Source organism: Salmo salar, chromosome ssa14 (genome assembly GCF_905237065.1).
Source record: "Salmo salar chromosome ssa14, Ssal_v3.1, whole genome shotgun sequence".
Lineage (NCBI taxonomy): Eukaryota > Metazoa > Chordata > Actinopteri > Salmoniformes > Salmonidae > Salmo > Salmo salar.
In genome coordinates, this window is record NC_059455.1 from 53,056,000 (window position 1) to 53,075,655 (window position 19,656).

The 19,656-nt window shown below is 44.0% G+C and overlaps 2 protein-coding genes across 3 annotated transcripts in view; both read right to left on the reverse strand.

Annotated features, from left to right (window-relative positions):
- Positions 1 to 4,280: 4,280 nt before the first annotated feature.
- LOC123726730 (polar tube protein 1-like) lies at positions 4,281 to 6,907 on the reverse strand. Of its 2 annotated transcripts, none has more exons than XM_045694551.1 (2): positions 6,771 to 6,907; positions 4,281 to 6,740 (listed from the first exon to the last, which is right to left on the reverse strand). In XM_045694551.1, exons 1-2 carry the CDS (start codon positions 6,812 to 6,814, stop codon positions 5,807 to 5,809), a joined length of 978 nt encoding a protein of 325 aa, XP_045550507.1. In that variant the 5' UTR covers positions 6,815 to 6,907; the 3' UTR covers positions 4,281 to 5,806. The 2 variants fall into 2 exon arrangements, with proteins under 2 accessions (XP_045550507.1, XP_045550508.1); XM_045694552.1 differs by having other exon boundaries at positions 4,281 to 6,710; positions 6,771 to 6,872.
- The window catches only part of LOC106596003 (collagen alpha-1(VI) chain), a 72,696-nt gene continuing 57,759 nt past the window's right edge, over positions 4,720 to 19,656 (reverse strand). The window contains exons 25-33 of the mRNA XM_045694550.1: positions 19,282 to 19,317; positions 12,250 to 12,286; positions 12,113 to 12,121; positions 11,709 to 11,842; positions 10,223 to 10,332; positions 9,901 to 10,087; positions 9,280 to 9,451; positions 9,043 to 9,072; positions 4,720 to 7,673 (exon numbers count right to left, since the gene is read on the reverse strand). Of these exons, the coding sequence (XP_045550506.1) occupies positions 7,072 to 7,673; positions 9,043 to 9,072; positions 9,280 to 9,451; positions 9,901 to 10,087; positions 10,223 to 10,332; positions 11,709 to 11,842; positions 12,113 to 12,121; positions 12,250 to 12,286; positions 19,282 to 19,317 (1,317 nt within the window). The 3' untranslated portion in view covers positions 4,720 to 7,071. The remainder of the gene's footprint in view (positions 7,674 to 9,042; positions 9,073 to 9,279; positions 9,452 to 9,900; positions 10,088 to 10,222; positions 10,333 to 11,708; positions 11,843 to 12,112; positions 12,122 to 12,249; positions 12,287 to 19,281; positions 19,318 to 19,656) is intronic.

Sequence of the window (19,656 nt, forward strand, 5' to 3'; positions counted from 1 at the left end):
CTTTCCCTCTCCTCTCCCCTCCTCTAATTCTCCTTTCCTCTCTTTCAATCCAAAACCAACCCCTGCCCCCTACCCCTAGCTCCAATCCTCTATCCTCTAGCTCTTATTCTCTAACCCTAGCTCCTATTCCCTATCCCCTAGCTCCTATCCTCTAACCCCTAGCTCCTATCCCCTAGCTCCTATCCACTAGCTCCTATCCTCTATCCTCTAGCTCCTATTCTCTAACCCTAGCTCCTATTCCCTATCCCCTAGCTCCTATCCTCTAACCCCTAGCTCCTATCCCCTAGCTCCTATCTTCTAGCTCCTATCCCCTAGCTCCTATCACCTAGCTCCTATCTCCTATCCTCTAACCCCTAGCCCCTATCTCCTATCCTCTAACCCCTAGCTCCTATCCCCTAGCTCCTATCACATAGCTCCTATCCTCTAACCCCTAGCTCCTATTCCCTATCCCCTAGCTCCTATCCTCTAACCCCTAGCTCCTATTCCCTATCCTCTAGCTTCTATCCTCTAACCCCTAGCTCCTATCCCCTATCCCCTAGCTCCTATTCCCTATCCCCTAGCTCCTATCCTCTAACCCCAGCTCCTATCCCCTAGCTCCTATCCCCTAGATCCTATCCTCTATCCCCTAGCTCCTATCCCCTATCCCCTAGCTCCTATCCTCTAACACTAGCTCCTAGCTCCTATCCTCTATCCCCTAGCTCCTATCCCCTAGCTCCTATTCCCTATTCCCTAGCTCCCATCCTCCAACCCCTAGCTCCTATCCTCTAACCCCTAGCTCCTATCCTCTATCCCCTAGCTCCTATTCTCTATCCCCTAGCTCCTATCCTCTATCCTCTAGCTCCTATTCTCTAACCCCTAGCTCCTAACCCCTAGCTCCTATCCTCTATCCTCTAGCTCCTATTCTCTATCCCCTAGCTCCTATCCCCTATCCCATAGCTCCTATTCCCTATTCCCTATCCCCTTGCTCATATCCTCTAACCATATCCTCTAACATTCCTAGTCATCAAAAATTTCTGTAGAAAAAAAGGCTTTGGCCCCTTTTCTTTTATTGGCGGTAGCAGAGGTTGATTCAGAAGCCCTGAGCAAAGTGTTCCCATTTGGAATCATTTCATTTGTCTGAAAAGACAAACTCTGCATACTCAGTGGACCGGGAGATCTGTGGCTGGAGTTCGCCTACTGCACTGGCCAATCGTATAGCTCAAATCACAGTGCCTACACCTTCCATGACCCCACAGTTCAGTTTGATACTAGCCTAGGTGAGATTTCATCACTTTTAAAACCATGACCAGAGAGAGACTGTCAAAGAGTACAGCAGAGAGATCAAGGCCATCAGACTGCTAAATAGCCGTCACTAGCTGGCTACCACCCGGCTACGCAACCCTGCACCTTAGAGGCTGCTGCCCTATGTATATAGACATGGAATCACAGGTCACTTTAATAATGGAACACTAGCCACTTTAATAATGTTTACATACTGCTTTACTCATCTCATATGTATATACTGTATTCTATCCTACTGCTTTACTCATCTCATATGTATATACTGTATTCTATCCTACTGCTTTACTCATCTCATATGTATATACTGTATTCTATTCTACTGCTTTACTCAACTCATATGTATATACTGTATTCTATCATTTTGTTATCTGTAGTTCTGATTGGGGTGGCCATTTTGTGATCTGTAGTTCTGATCGGGGTGGCCATTTTAGTGAGAGGGCCCGTTTATTAGTTCTGCTCTCACACATCTGCCATTTATCACTCAACCCCCTTCTTTGCCACAGTACATATAAGTATATGGATGAGCGATGGCCGAGGTGGCATAGGCAAGGTTCAGTAGATGGTATAAAATACAGTATATACATGTGATATATATAGTGATATACATTCAGTGTCATTCAGTACCTCTTCAGTGTCATTCAGTACCTCTTCAGTGTCATTCAGTACCTCTTCTGTACCTCTTCAGTGTCATTCAGTACCCCTTCAGTGTCATTCAGTACCTCTTCAGTGTCATTCAGTACCTCTTCTGTACCTCTTCAGTGTCATTCAGTCCCCCTTCAGTGTCCTTCAGTACCTCTTCAGTACCTCTTCAGTGTCATTCAGTACCTCTTTAGTGTCATTCAGTACCTCTTCAGTGTCATTCAGTACCTCTTCAGTGTCATTCAGTACCTCTTCTGTACCTCTTCAGTGTCATTCAGTACCTCTTCAGTGTCATTCAGTGCCTCTTCAGTGCCATTCAGTACCTCTTCTGTACCTCTTCAGTGTCATTCAGTACCTCTGAATTTTTATGGGGTATGGTGGCCATTGGCTCAACTTACACAATGGTCAATGGCTCAATTTACCCCAAGGCAAATATTTGGACTATATTAGTCCTCACAGCTACAAGGATGCACTTTCATTCTAGTTTTAGGACCTCATATTGAAGCTTATAGAAACCCTAACGGATTACAGAACCAAACCAAATCAAATTGTATTTGTCACATGCGCCGAATACAACAGGTCACCTCCCTGACCAATCTTACAGTGAAACGCTGAATACAACAGGTGTAGACCTTACAGTGAAACGCTTACTTACAAGCCCTTAACCAACAGTGCGGTTTTAAGAAATAAGTCTTAAAATGATGTGACCTCTTAACACAATATATTAATTTCACTCCGTAAAAAAATAAAACCATTTTTTAAACTAACTATCTCACTACTTGTGATTTGTTTCATCGGATTCCATGAAATGATGACTTCTTTTTAATATTTGGTCACGTGACTCATTTTGTGTATGGTTTCCTAGAAACAAGGGGTGGCTCAACGAACTTACCCCCCATGCCCCCTAAACGCTCTGCTAAACTATTACACCGTAAACGTGGATTTAGATGCTCCAAACAGTCCGCTGTTGCTATGCACACTGCTAAGAACACTCGTCGCTATGGGAAAGCCTGGGTCACGATGGGCCTGGTATCTTCTGTGTGAATCCTACCGAGTAAAAAGTCCTGGAGAGACTGTATATAGTCTTAATTTCATTCCTTTACTTAGATTTGTGTGTATTGGGTAGTTGTTGTGAAATGGTTAGATATTACTTGTTAGATATTACTGCACTGTCGGAACTAGAAGCACAAGAATTTCACTACACTCGCAATAACATCTGCTAAACACGTGTACGTGACCAATAAAATTTGATTTGATCATGCTTCCCCGTAGGGATGGTGCCAGGTTTCCTCCAGACGGGACGCTTGGCTTTCAGACCAAAGAGTTCAATCTTGGTTTCATCAGACTAAAGAATCTTGTTTCTCATGGTCTGAGAGTCCTTTAGGTGCCTTTTGACAAACTCCAAGCGGGCTGTCATGTGCCTTTTTACTGAGGAGTGGATTCCGTCTGTCCACTCTACCGCAAAGGTCTGATTGGTGGAGTGCTGCAGAGATGGTAGTCCTTCTGGAAGGTTCTCCTATCTCCACAGGGGAACTCTGGAGCTCTGTCAGAGTGACCATTGGGTTCTTGGTCACGTCCCCGACCAAGGCCCTTCTCCCCGGATTGCTCAGTTTGGCCGGGCGGCTGGGCGGCTGGGCGGCCAGCTCCATCATTTAAGAACGATTGAGGCCACTGTGTTCTTGGGGACCATCAATACTGAATACATTTTTTGGGTACCCTTCCCCAGATCTGTGCCTCGACAGAATCCTGTCTCAGAGCTCTATGGACAATTCCTCCGACCTCATGGCTTGGTTTTTGCTCTGCCATGCACTGTCAACTGTGGGACATTATATAGACAGGTGTGTGCTTTTCCAAATCATGTCCAATCAATTGAATTTACCACAGGTAGACTCCAATCAACTTGTAGAAACATCTCAAGGATGATCAATGGAAACAGGATGCACCTGAGCTCAATTTCGAGTCTCATAGCATAAGGTCTGAATACTTATGTAAATAAGGTATTTCTGTTTTTTGTTTTGAATAAATTAGCAAACACTTAAAAAAAAAAGTTTTTGCTTTGTCAAACTGTGTTATTGTGTGTAGACTGATCAGGTACATGTTCTATTTAAATACACTTTACATTAAAGTTGTAATGTAACAAAATGTGAAAAAAGTCAAGGGGTTTGAATACTTTCCGAATGCACTGTGTGTGTGTGTGTGTGTGTGTGTGTGTGTGTGTGTGTGTGTGTGTGTGTGTGTGTGTGTGTGTGTGTGTGTGTGTGTGTGTGTGTGTGTGTGTGTGTGTGTGTGTGTGTGTGTGTGTGTGTGCAGGATATTGAGTAAACATTTTATACTAACTGATAAAAAACAAGAAACATGAATTGGTTGGAGAGGCCTTTAATGAATCAGCTGTGTTCTAGCAGTCTGTCTGGCAACTGGTTTGGTTTCAGATCAAAAATATCATCAGTAGGAGTTTGTCCACTGCTACAGCGGTCAACTGGCACCATTCACTGCACACAATAAACTGTGTTATTGTGTGTAGACTGATCAGGTACATGTTCTATTTAAATACACTTTACATTAAAGTTGTAATGTAACAAAATGTGAAAAAAGTCAAGGGGTTTGAATACTTTCCGAATGCACTGTGTGTGTGTGTGTGTGTGTGTGTGTGTGTGTGTGTGTGTGTGTGTGTGTGTGTGTGTGTGTGTGTGTGTGTGTGTGTGTGTGTGTGTGTGTGTGTGTGTGTGTGTGTGTGTGTGTGTGTGTGCAGGATATTGAGTAAACATTTTATACTAACTGATAAAAAACAAGAAACATGAATTGGTTGGAGAGGCCTTTAATGAATCAGCTGTGTTCTAGCAGTCTGTCTGGCAACTGGTTTGGTTTCAGATCAAAAATATCATCAGTAGGAGTTTGTCCACTGCTACAGCGGTCAACTGGCACCATTCACTGCTACAGCGGTCAACTGGCGCCATTCACAGCTACAGCGGTCAACTGGCGCCATTCACCGCTACAGCGGTCAACTTGCGCCATTCACCGCTACAGCGGTCAACTGGCGCCATTCACCGCTACAGCGGTCAACTGGCGCCATTCACCGCTACAGCGGTCAACTGGCGCCATTCACCGCTACAGCGGTCAACTGGCGCCATTCACCGCTACAGCGGTCAACTGGCACCATTATCCACTGAGTTACATGTTCACACACACTGACCCTGAGGAACTGGCCCTGAACCATTAATACACAGAGGAACTGGCCCTGAACCAGACAGAGGGACTGGCCCTGAACCAGACAGAGGAACTGGCCCTGAACCATTAATACACAGAGGAACTGGCCCTGAATCAGACAGAGGAACTGGCTCTGAACCACACAGAGGAACTGGCCCTGAACCAGACAGAGGAACTGGCCCTGAACCAGACAGAGGAACTGGCCCAGAAACATTAATACACAGAGGACTCCTCCGCTGACAACATCTAAAACTGTTACTTGGAACTTTAAAGTAGCCTTCAAAAGGGTTATGGTTAATCAGGCTGATGCAGAGAGGAATGAGTGTGTGTGTGGTTGTGTGTGTGTGTGTGTGTGTGTGTGTGTGTGTGGTTGCATGTTTGTGTGCGTGTGAGGCATCTGAACATGCGACCTCAGACAAACTGTTTATGAGAAACTCCCACATGATGAATAGCACATTAGAGACCATTCCACTGGTCACACACACACACACACACACACACACACACACACACACACACACACACACACACACACACACACACACACACACACACACACACACGCACACGCACGCGCGCTAACAGTCCGCGTCCAGCTGTTCAGTATCTTCATTAGGACCAGGATGTCTGCAGGGAGGATGTTTAATGTTTAACTTTGATGTTTAAAAAAGATGCTGTGATGTCATATCCTGTCCTGTCTCTGATCTACAAACAACAACGACCATTCCTTTACAGTAACGTTTCTGTCTAATGCTGCGTTCATGTGCTGTTCAGAATTATGGAACTGGGAACAGTCTGACTGGGAACTATGAACAGTCTGACTGGGAATTATGGAACTAGGAACAGTCTGACTGGGAATTATGGAACTGGGAACAGTCTGACAGGGAATTATGGAACTGGGAACAGTCTGACTGGGAATTATGGAACTGGGAACAGTCTGAAAGGGAATTATGGAACTGGGAACAGTCTGACAGGGAATTATGGAACTGGGAACAGTCTGAAAGGGAATTATGGAACTGGGAACAGTCTGAAAGGGAATTATGGAACTGGGAACAGTCTGACTGGGAATGATGGAACTGGGAACAGTCTGACTGGGAATTATGGAACTGGGAACAGTCTGACAGGGAATTATGGAACTGGGAACAGTCTGACTGGGAATTATGGAACTGGGAACAGTCTGACTGGGAATTATGGAACTGGGAACAGTCTGACAGGGAATTATGGAACTGGGAACAGTCTGACTGGGAATTATGGAACTGGGAACAGTCTGACTGGGAATTATGGAACTGGGAACAGTCTGACTGGGAATTATGGAACTGGGAACAGTCTGAAAGGGAATTATGGAACTGGGAACAGTCTGACTGGGAATTATGGAACTGGGAACAGTCTGACAGGGAATTATGGAACTGGGAACAGTCTGACAGGGAATTATGGAACTGGGAACAGTCTGACTGGGAATTATGGAACTGGGAACAGTCTGACTGGGAATTATGGAACTGGGAACAGTCTGATTGGGAATTATGGAACTGGGAACAGTCTGACTGGGAATTATGGAACTGGGAACAGTCTGACTGGGAATTATGGAACTGGGAACAGTCTGACTGGGAATTATGGAACTGGGAACAGTCTGACTGGGAATTATGGAACTGGGAACAGTCTGATTGGAAGATGTTACAACATAGAAGCTCATAACAGACGTCTGAAACTAGTTTCTGTTACAAGAGGTTTTCAGGAGTTTTCCGGTCGGGATTTTTCCTGATAATTCTGAGAGCACATGAATGCAGTCTAACACAATCTCTTACACAGTCTGACACAGTCTTCTGTCATTATCGGACGTAAAAACCCAACTAAAAAACACAGTAAATGAGTGATGAAATATGAATGGACATTCATAATGAGGGAGACTAAACTCTAAAGCATGTGGTCCCAGCCCTGACCCCCTTGCACTCAGGCCTGGGAGACCCTGCGGGACACGGTCTGGTAGAACACGCCACGCAGCAAAGACGGGTAGTCTGGGACGCGGAACAGGTGGCGCTGGGCATAGGTGACGTCGTAACTCCTCCCCCTGCTGACCAGCGAGCGCAGGTTGGCCTCGCTCACCTGGTTGCCCACGGTGATAACGTACAACTCCACTCCCGCCTCCGACACCAGCCGCACGCGCTTCTCCAGCATCGCCTCGGTAACGCCCTGCGACCTCCCATCCGAGAACAGCACCAGCTTCTTCTTTCTGTTCCCGCCCCCTGACTTCTGGAATTGCTCCATGGCGAAGGCCATCGCCTTGGTAACGTCAGTCCCATCGTTCTGGAAGGTGGCGGCCTCAATCTTACTGGTCAGCAGGGTGAGGTTAGAGGTCAGCTCCGCCTCCATGCGGCGTTCGCGGCTGTACTGGCCCACGGCGACACGCACGGCAGTACGGCCGGACCTCTCGGCAGACAGGAAGCGCTCAGCCAGACGCTTGACGAAGGTCTTGCTGGAGTCAAAGTTCCTCTGTCCCACACTGGCTGAACTGTCCATCATCAACATGATGTCTGTGTCCCCAGAGAATGAGACTGGAGGACAGAAACAACAGGATAAACAACATGAAGACAATACCCTAAGACAACACAATGTCCTCCCAGAACAAGATTACAAAGAGAAACCACAGATAAACCACAGGAGAAACAGCAGAGAAACCACAGAGAAACCACAGAGAAACCACAGGAGAAACCACAGGAGAAACCACAGGAGAAAACACAGAGAAAACACAGGAGAAAACACAGGAGAAAACACAGGAGAAAACACAGGAGAAACCACAGAGAAACCACAGGAGAAACAGCAGAGAAACCACAGAGAAACCACAGGAGAAACCACAGGAGAAACCACAGAGAAAACACAGGAGAAAACACAGGAGAAAACACAGGAGAAACCACAGAGAAACCACAGAGAAACCACAGAGAAACCGCAGGAGAAACCACAGAGAAACCACAGGAGAAACCACAGGAGAAACCACAGGAGAAACCACAGGAGAAACCACAGGAAAAACCATAGAGAAACCACAGGAGAAACCACAGAAGAAACCACAGGAGAAACCACAGGAGAAACCACACGAGAAACCACAGAGAAACCACAGAGAAACCACAGAGAAACCACAGAGAAACCACAGGAGAAACCACAGAGAAACCACAGGAGAAACCACAGGAGAAACCACAGGAGAAACCACAGGAGAAACCACAGGAAAAACCACAGAGAAACCACAGGAGAAACCACAGAAGAAACCACAGGAGAAACCACAGGAGAAAACACAGGAGAAAACACAGGAGAAACCACAGGAGAAACCACAGGAGAAACCACAGAGAAACCACAGAGAAACCACAGGAGAAACCACAGGAGAAACCACAGGAGAAACCACAGAGAAACCACAGGAGAAACAGCAGAGAAACCACAGGAGAAACCACAGAAGAAACCACAGAGAAACCACAGGAGAAACCACAGAGAAACCACAGGAGAAACCACAGAGAAACCACAGGAGAAACCACAGAGAAACCACAGGAGAAACCACAGGAAAACCACAGGAGAAACCACAGGAGAAACCACAGGAGAAACCACAGGAGAAACCACAGGAGAAACCACAGGAAAAACCACAGAGAAACCACAGGAGAAACCACAGAGAAACCACAGGGAAACCACAAGAGAAACCACAGGAGAAACCACAGGAGAAACCACAGGAGAAACCACAGGAGAAACCACAGAGAAACCACAGAGAAACCACAGGAGAAACCACAGACACTAATTGTAACCCATGTCCATGTACTCAGAGAATGATACTGAAGAGAGACCGTAAACCCGTCCCAGATCCTAACCCATGTCCATGTCTGAAGACAATGATACTGGAGAGATCAGGACAGAGATGAACCACATGGTAACAAGCAGTGGACTTACTGGGACATTTGTAGTTGGGACACTTCTTATCTGTTGTAGGAAATAGAGAAACCAAAATGAATAAGACATTTTCAAGTCAATGTTTTACAGAGTCTGTATCAGCACCAAAGGGTTCACTAGCATGTGTGTGTGTGTGTGTGTGTGTGTGTGTGTGTGTGTGTGTGTGTGTGTGTGTGTGTGTGTGTGTGTGTGTGTGTGTGTGTGTGTGTGTGTGTGTGTGTGTGTGTGTGTGTGTACCTTCACAGATGCGTGTAGTGAGGTTCTGTAGAAAGGAGTCATCCAGCAGTTCAGCGAAGTTCTCCAGTACGAAGGAGAAGCCTGGTTTAGGGTCGCTCTTACAGACCACAGCACTGAGCTGTTCATGGTTGGGCTGACGGCCAGAGTAGTCCTTCACTCCCAGACCACCCACCTGACAGAGAGAGGAGGGGTCAGGGTTATGTATGAAATGTATGTATTCACTACTGTAAGTCGCTCTGGATAAGAGCGTCTGCTAAATTACGTAAATGTTAATGGTATGAGGCAAGAGGTTTCACACAGAGTGCTGTCCCTTACCTTGATGCCCTTCCCACAGAGTGTTGTCCCTTACCTTGATGCCCTTCCCACAGAGTGTTGTCCCTTACCTTGATGTCCTTCCCACAGAGTGTTGTCCCTTACCTTGATGCCCTTCCCACAGAGTGTTGTCCCTTACCTTGATGCCCTTCCCACAGAGTGCTGTCCCTTACCTTGATGCCCTTCCCACAGAGTGTTGTCCCTTACCTTGATGCCCTTCCCACAGAGTGTTGTCCCTTACCTTGATGTCCTTCCCACAGAGTGTTGTCCCTTACCTTGATGCCCTTCCCACAGAGTGTTGTCCCTTACCTTGATGCCCTTCCCACAGAGTGTGTTGAGCGGTGTTTTATCTCTGGTGATATCGGAGCGTCCATCAGTGAGCACTAGGACCACACGGTTCTCCTGCTGCAGACGGTCAATCATGTTGGTCAGAGAGTACTGAAGAGCCTCCCCTGTATAGGTGGCCTCAGCCAGCCAGCGCAGGTCCCGCACCGCCCTACACACAACATACAGGGTAATGATTGGGTATCTCTGTGTGTGTGTGTGTGTGTGTGTGTGTGTGTGTGTGTGTGTGTGTGTGTGTGTGTGTGTGTGTGTGTGTGTGTGTGTGTGTGTGTGTGTGTGTACTTACTGTTTGAGCTCAGTGAGTGTGTTAATGTTGGGGTCTCCCAGCCTGACAGCCTCCTGGGCTCCATCCCCACTGTACTGCACCACACCCACCCTGGACTCATTAAAACCAAACTACACACACACACACACACACACACACACACACACACACACACACACACACACACACACACACACACACACACACACACACACACACACACACACACACACACACACACACACACACACACACACACACACACACACAACAGACAGGGTTACTGGAGGCAGCTAATTAAAGATGTTTGCGAACTGCGAAAGTCAAGCATGAGCACATGTAAAATGTATAGCAAAATAAATTTCTGCCGTAGCTATTTTCCAAGTGTTTCATACTGTAGTAATCACACAAAAAAATATGAATCCCATAGCTCACCTCGTGCAGACAAAGTGTGTCTGGGTTTAACTAGCTTCCATAGGCATAAAGTCAGATTCCCCAGCCACAAAGTCAGATTCCACAGCCACAAAGTCAGATTCCACAGCCACAAAGTCTGACTTCACAGTCACAAAGTCAGATTCCACAGCCACAAAGTTTGACTTCACAGTCACAAAGTCAGATTCTACAGCCACAAAATCAGATTCCACAGCCACAAAGTCAGATTCCACAGCCACAAAATCAGATTCCACAGCCACAAAGTCAGATTCCACAGCCACAAAGTCAGATTCCACAGCCACAAAATCAGATTCCACAGCCACAAAGTCAGATTCCACAGCCACAAAGTCAGATTCCACAGCCACAAAGTTTGACTCCACAGCCACAAAGTCAGATTCCACAGTCACAAAGTTTGACTCCACAGCCACAAAGTCAGATTCCCCAGTCACACAATCATATTCCCCAGCCACAAAGTCAGATTCCCCAGCCACAAAGTCAGATTCCACAGCCACAAAGTCAGATTCCACAGCCACAAAGTTTGACTCCACAGCCACAAAGTCAGATTCCACAGACACAAAGTCAAATTCCACAGCCACAAAGTCAAAATTGTGTACAAAAGCTTTTTGGTCTCAATTTCAGGCATAGAAATCCCCAGGGGCGAAACATTGGTTTAAGAAGTGGGGGGGACACTCGGAGGCGTCCACATGGTCCTAAAGCACACTGTTGCATTGCTTTGTATTACATTTCAGTGATATAACTGGGGGGGGGGGCAAAAATGCAATTTCAGAATGTGGGGGGGACATGTTCCCAGTGAAAGTTGCGCCCCTGGAACACCCCAAACCTTTTTATTCATGAGTCCCGAAGGGGCGGCGCACAATTGGCCCAGCGTCGTCCTGGTTTGTCCGGTGTAGGCCGTCATTGTAAATAAGAATTTGTTCCTAACTGACTTGCCAAGTTAAAATAAATGTTCAATTAAAAATTAAAAATACAAATGTTTAAATCCTTCTTGACCGTAATGTGATTTGTTTATTAAAATAAAGTATTAGTAAAAGTATATATTTAAAATAGTACTCACACGGACTTGCTGGTCCTTAATAAGGCGGTCGATGACGGTGATGATGAAGTCTTTAGCTAGAGCGAAGTTAGTGGAGCCGATACTCTCAGAGCTGTCCACAATGAAGGCCAGGTCCAGGGGCCCACATTTACACTCTACATCAGGACAGACAGACAGACAGACAGACAGACAGACAGACAGACAGACAGACAGACAGACAGACAGACAGACAGACAGACAGACAGACAGACAGACAGACAGACAGACAGACAGACAGACAGACAGACAGACAGACAGACAGACAGACAGACAGACAGACAGACAGACAGACAGACAGACAGACATTAGACAGAGGATGGGCATAATGGTGATTGGAGAGCTATAAAATAAACTCAGAAGCCAATGAGATGATGGGATTGACTCACCACAGCACGCTGTAGAAAACAAATTAAACAAAAACACAATGTTAGTCATTCCTGTGTGTGTGTGTGTGTGTGTGTGTGTGTGTGTGTGTGTGTGTGTGTGTGTGTGTGTGTGTGTGTGTGTGTGTGTGGAGACTTACAGCAAAGCTTCATGATGATATCTAGAATCTCACATTCCTGTAGATAACAGTTAAATAGATGTTCAATATATATAGATAACAGTTATATAGATGTTAGATATATATAGATAACAGTTACATAGATGTTAAATATATAGATAACAGTTATACAGATGTTAAATATATATAGATAACAGTTATATAGATGTTAAATATATATAGATTACAGTTATATAGATGTACAATATATATAGATAACAGTTATATAGATGTACAATATATATAGATAACAGTTATATAGATGTACAGGATATAGATGTTCAATAAATATAGATAACAGTTATATAGATAACAGTTATATAGATAACAGTTATATAGATGTACAGGATATAGATGTTCAATAAATATAGATAACAGTTATATAGATGTACAATATATATAGATAAAAGTTACATAGATGTTCAATATATATAGATAACAGTTAAATAGATAACAGTTATATAGATGTACAGAATATAGATAACAGTTATATAGATAACAGTTATATAGATGTTCAATATATAGATAACAGTTATATAGGTGTTCAATATATATAGATAACAGTTATATAGATAACAGTTATACAGGTGTACAGAATATAGAGACAACAGTTATATAGATAACAGTTATATAGATGTTCAATATATAGATAACAGTTACATAGATGTTCAATATATATAGATAACAGTTATATAGATAACAGTTATATAGATAACAGTTATATAGATGTTCAATATATATAGATAACAGTTATACAGTTGTTCAATATAAACTCAGCAAAAATAGAAACGTCATCTCACAGTCAACTGCGTTTATTTCCAGCAAACTTAACATGTGTTAATATTTGTATGAACATAAGATTCAACAACTGAGACATAAACTGAACAAGTTCCACGGACATGTGATCCGGGCTCTTCGCTGGCCATGGCAGAACACTGACATTCCTGTCTTGCAGGAAATCATGCACAGAAGGAGCAGTATGGCTGGTGGCATTGTCATGCTGGAGGGTCATGTCAGGATGAGCCTGCAGGAAGGCTACCACATGAGGGAGGAGGATGTCTTCCCTGTAACGCACAGCGTTGAGATTGCCTGCAATGACAACAAGCTCAGTCCTATGATGCTGTGACACACCGCCCCAGACCATGATGGACCATCCACCTCCAAATCGATCCCGCTCCAGAGTACAGGCCTCGGTGTAACACTCATTCCTTCGACGATAAACACGAATCCGACCATCATCCCCGGTGAGACAAAACCGCGACTCGTTAGTGAAGATCACTTTTTGCCAGTCCTGTCTGGTCCAGCGACGGTGGGTTTGTGCCCATAGGCGACGTTGTTGCCGGTGATGTCTGGTGAGGACCTGCCTTACAACAGGTCTACAAGTCCTCAGTCCAGCCTCTCTCAGCCTTTTGCGGACAGTCTGAGCACTGATGGAGGGATTGTGCGTTCCTGGTGTAACTCGGGCAGTTGTTGTTGCCATCCTGTACCTGTCCCGCAGGTGTGATGTTCGGGTGTACTTATCCTGTGCAGGTGTTGTTACACGTGGTCTGCCACTGCGAGGACGATCAGCTGTCCGTCCCGTCTCCCTTTAACGCTGTCTTAGGCGTCTCACAGTATGGACATTGCAATTTATTGCCCTGGCCACATCTACAGTCCTCCTGCCTCCTTGCAGCATGCAGATGAGCAGGGACTCTGGGCATCTTTCTTTTGGTGTTTTTCAGAGTCAGTAGAAAGGCCTCTTTAGTGTCCTAAGTTTTCATAACTGTGACCTTAACTGCCTACCGTCTGTAAGCTGTTAGTGCCTAAATGACCGTTCCACAGGTGCATGTTCATTAATTGTTTATGGGTCATTGAACAGGCATGGGAAACAATGTTTAAACCCTTTACAATGAAGATCTGTGAAGTTATTTAGATTTTTACGTATTATCTTTGAAAGACAGGGTCCTGAAAAAGGGATGTTTCTTTTTTTGCTGAGTTTATATAGATAACAGTTGTAGAGATAACAGTTATACAGATGTTCAATATATATAGATAACAGTTATATAGATATACAGGATATAGAGACAACAGTTATATAGATAACAGTTATACAGATGTTCAATATATATAGATAGCAGTTATATAGATGTACAGGATATAGATGTTCAATAAATATAGATAACAGTTATATAGATGTACAGGATATAGATGTTCAATAAAAATAGATAACAGTTATATAGATGTACAATATATATAGATAACAGCTATATAGATGTACAGGATATAGATGTTCAATATATATAGATAACAGTTATATAGATGTTCGATATATAGGTAACATTTATATAGATAACAGTTATATAGATGTACTATATATAGATAACAGTTATATAGATGTACAATATATATAGATAACAGTTATATAGATAACAGTTATACAGATGTACTATATATAGATAACAGTTATATAGATGTACAATATATATAGATAACAGTTATATAGATAACAGTTATACAGATGTACAATATATATAGCCCACCCACTGTGGAGCCAGGCCCAGCCAATCAGAATGATGAGTTTTTCCCCACAAAAGGGCTTTATTACAGACATAAATATTCCTTAGCACCCCTTCCCCCTCCCCTCAGACGATCCTGCAGGTGAAGAAGCCAGATGTGGAGGTCCTGGGCTGGCGTGGTTACATTGTGAGGCCAGTTGGACGTACTGCCAAATTCTCTAAAATGACGTTGGAGGCCGGCTTATGGTAGAGAAATGAACGTTCAATTCTCTGGCAACAGCTCAGGTGGACATTCCTGCAGTCAGCATGCCAATTGTACGCTCCCTCAAAACTTGAGACATCTGTGGCATTGTGTTGTGTGACAAAACTGCACATTTTACAGTGGCCTTTTATTGGCCCCAGCACAAGGTGCACCTGTGTAACGATCATGCTGTTTAATCAACTTCTTGATATGCCAGCCCTGTCAGGTGGATGGATTATCTTGGCAAAGGAGAAATGCTCCCTAACAGGGATGTAAACAAATGTGTGAACATAATTTGTGAGAAATACGTTTTTTGTGCTTACAGTATATAATGCATTTGTAACATTAATGCTTATTTACTCAATGTTTGTACAATACATTATATACAATGTCAGAAGATGACAGTAATGATAAATAATGTATTGTACACTATATCATCTCCTCCTGTAGTGTTAGTATGCAACCTGATGAAGCGTTATAGACTCTTAATATACAGTTGAAGTCGGAAGTTTACATACACCTTAGCCAAATACATTTAAACTCAGTTTTTCACAATTTCTGACATTTAGTCCTAGTAATAATTCCCTGTCTTAGGTCATTTAGGATCACCACTTTATTTTAAGAATGTGAAATGTCAGAATAATAGTAGAGAGAATTGATTTATTTCAGCTTGTATTTCTTTCATCACATTCCCAGTGGGTCAGAAGTTTACATACACTCAATTAGTATTTGTTAGCATTGCCTTTAAATTGTTTAACCTGTTATGGCTAGGGGGCAGTATTTTCACGGCTGGATAAAAAACGAACCCGATTTAATCTGGTTACTACTCCTGCCCAGTAACTAGAATATGCATATAATTATTGGCTTTGGATAGAAAACACTCCAAAGTTTCTAAAACTGTTTGAATGGTGTCTGTGAGTATAACAGAACTCAAATGGCAGGTCAAAATCTGAGAGATTCCTTTACAGGAAGTGGCCTGTCTGACCATTTCTTGAACTTCTTTGCCATCTCTATCTTTTACAAAGGATCTCTGCTCTAACGTGACACTTCCTACGTCTTCCATGGGCGCTCAGAGCCCGGGAAAAACCTGAATGTCGTCATCCCAGCCCCAGGCTGAAACACATTATCGCCTTTGTCAAGTGGCCGATCAAGGGACTGTGGGCTTAGGTGCGTGCCCTGGCCGCCCCCGTCTTTGTGATTTTTCCTCTGTTTGCCGAAAAGGAGATTCCCGGTCGGAATATTATCGCTTTTTTACGAGATAAATTGCATAAAAATTTATTTTAAACAGCGGTTGACATGCTTCGAAGTACGGTAATGGAATATTTAGAATTTTTTTGTCACGACTTGCGCCATGGGCGCGACCCTGATTTACCATTTCGGATAGTGTCTGGGACGCACGAACAAAACGCCGCTATTCGGATATAACGATGGATTATTTTGGACCAAACCAACATTTGTTATTGAAGTAGCAGTCCTGGGAGTGCATTCTGACGAAGACAACAAAAGGTAATCAAACTTTTATAATAGTAAATCTGATTTTGGTGAAGGCTAAACTTGCCGGGTGTCTAAATAGCTAGCCCGTGATGGCTGGGCTATGTACTTAGAATATTGCAAAATGTGCTTTCACCAAAAAGCTATTTTAAAATCAGACATATCGAGTGCATAGAGGAGTTCTGTATCTATAATTCTTAAAATAATTGTTATGCTTTTTGTGAACGTTTTTGTGCACGAGCCTAAGCCCTTTGTCCTCTGATAGACCACTTAGCAAAAGCGCTCGTGTGTTTCAGCCAGGGCTTTGAATTACGTCATTCAGCTTTTTCCCGGGCTCTGAGCGCCCATGGAAGACGTAGGAAGTGTCACGTTAGAGCAGAGATCCTTTGTAATGGATAGAGATGGCAAACAAGTTCAAGAAATGGTCAGACAGGGTACTTCCTGTACAGAATCTTCTCACGTTTTGGCCTGCCAAATGAGTTCTGTTATACTCACAGACACCATTCAAACAGTTTTAGAAACTTTGGAGTGTTTTCTATCCAAAGCTAATAATTATATGCATATTCTAGTTTCTGGGCAGGACTAATAATCAGATTAAATCGGGTACGTTTTTTATCCAGCCGTGAAAATACTGCCCCCTAGCCATAACAGGTTAACTTCTTGACTGACGTCTTGAGATGTTGCTTCAATATATACACATAATTTTCCTGCCTCATGATGCCATCTATTTTGTGAAGTGCACCAGTCCCTCCTGCAGCAAAGCACCCCCACAACATGATGCTGCCACCCCCGTGCTTCACGGTTGGTATGGTGTTTTTCGGCTTGCAAACCTCCCCCTTTTTCCTCCAAACATAACGATGGTCATTATGGCCAAACAGTTTTATTTTTGCTTCATCAGACCAGAGGACATTCCCCCCAAAAAGTATGATCTTTGTCCCCATGTGCAGTTGCAAACCGTAGTCTGGCTTTTTTAATGGCGGTTTTGGAGCAGTGGCTTCTTCCTTGCTGAGCTGCTTTTCAGTTTATGTCGATATAGGACTCATTTTACTGTGGATATAGATACTTTTGTACCTGTTTCCTCCAGCATCTTCACAAGGTCCTTTGCTGTTGTTCTGGGATTGATTTGCACTTTTCGTACCAAAGTACGTTCATCTCTAGGAGACAGAATGCGTCTCCTTCCTGAGCGGTATGACGGCTGTGTGGTCCCATGGTGTTTATACTTGCGTACTATTGTTTGTACAGATGAAGGTGGTACCTTCAGGCGTTTGGAAATTGCTCCCAAGGATGAACCAGACTTGTGGAGGTCTACAATAATTTTTCTGAGGTCTTGGCTGATTTCTTTAGATTTTCCCATGATGTCAAGCAAAGAGGCACTGAGTTTGAAGGTAGGCCTTGAAATACATCCACAGGTACACCTCCAATTGACTTGAATGATGTCAATTAGCCTATCAGAAGCTTCTAAAGGCACAGCCAACTTAGTGTTTGTAAACTTCTGACCCACTGGAATTGTGATACAGTGAATTATAAGTGAAATAATCTGTGTTTAAACGATTGTTGGAAAAATTACTTGTGTCATGCACAAAGTAGATGTCCTAACCGACTTGCCAAAACTATAGTTTGTTAACAAGAAATTTGTGGAGTGGTTGAAAAAAGAGTTTTAATGACTCCAACCTAAGTGTTTGTAAACTTCCAACTTCAACTGTAGTAGTAGTCTGAGGAGACGGGCTTTAGAACCAGGAAATGGCGGGATAGAGCGAGGTTGCCATGGTGACGCCGAGTCACCCTACAAAATGACATATTTATTTATTTTTATTTATTTCACCTTTATTTAACCAGGTAGGCAAGTTGAGAACAAGTTCTCATTTACAATTGCGACCTGGCCAAGATAAAGACATATGACTGTTCTCCTTACTGAACAGCTTACTGCTGGAACTGCCCTCTCACTCTGCCCTCTCTCCCTTCTCTCTCTCTCTGTTTCCCTCTGTCTCTCCGTTTCCCTCTGTCTCTCTGCCCTCTCTCCCTCACTCTCTCTGTTTCCCTCTGTCTCTCTGTTTCTTCCTCTGTCTCTCTGCCCTCTCTCCCTCTCTCTCTCTCTGTTTCCCTCTGTCTCTCTGTTTCCCTCTGTCTCTCTGCCCTCTCTCCCTCTCTCTCTCTCTGTTTCCCTCTGTCTCTCTGTTTCTTCCTCTCTCTCTCTCCTCGTGGTGTTATATGAAATACTCCAGTCCTCTACAGGGTCTCCCACCCCAACTCCCAGCGTCTGTTCTGTTTTCATCTCAGGAAGATATACTACACTCTTCCAAATGTCTTCCAAGAGTCACCCCACAAAATGGCGTCTGAGGACAGACTGTTCTCATTACCAAACAGCTTACCGCTGGAACTGCCATCTTCTCTCTCTCTCTCTCTCTCTCTCTTTGTCTGTTACGCTCTCTGTTTCTCTCTTTCTCTCTGCCTCTCCCCCCACGCCCACCCTCTCTCTCTCTCTCTCTGTCTCTCTCTGTTTCCCTCTGTCCTTCTGTTTCTCCCCCCCCCCTCTCTCTCTCCAGTCTCCCACCTCGACTCCCAGGGTCTTTTCAGTTTTCATCTCAGGAACATATTCTAGACTCTTCCAAATGTCTTCCATGTCTTCTTCACTAGCATCAATCCCAGAACAGTAGGGTTCTCAGTAAGAGCTCAGGGCTTATCGGATACAGTTTAAGAGTTATGGGTCAGCATTATCGGTTTAAGATAAAGGTCAGGGGTTAAAGGTCAAGGGTTAGAGGTCAAGGGTAAAACTTGATTTAGACTCACATCAGCTCCTGCAGGTCCGGGAGGCCCGACTGGTCCCTGTAAATAGAGAGAGAGAGAAAGGGTTTGTTGCCATGCATTACCTTATAGGGAAATCAGTTGCCATCAGCTGACAGAAACTCTTCTAACTATTGGTATAAGACTACAGACTACAGTCTACAGTCTACAGACTACAGACTACATGTTCTCCTGTCATAAGACTACAAACTACAGACTACATGTTCTCCTGTCATAAGACTACAAACTACAGACTACATGTTCTCCTGTCATAAGACTACAGACTACAGACTACATGTTCTACTGTCAGAACACTACAGACTACAGACTACAGACTACATGTTCTCCTGTCATAAGACTACAGACTACAGACTACAGTCT

Bases quoted from the DNA above. Each gene is read 5' to 3' on its own strand.
- LOC123726730 (XM_045694551.1), bottom strand. From the start codon at position 6,814: ATGAGCTTCTATGTTGTAACATCTTCCAATCAGACTGTTCCCAG. The intron at 6,741-6,770 runs TTCCATAATTCC...GACTGTTCCCAG, and splicing joins TCCAATCAGACTGTTCCCAG to TTCCATAATTCCCAGTCAGA.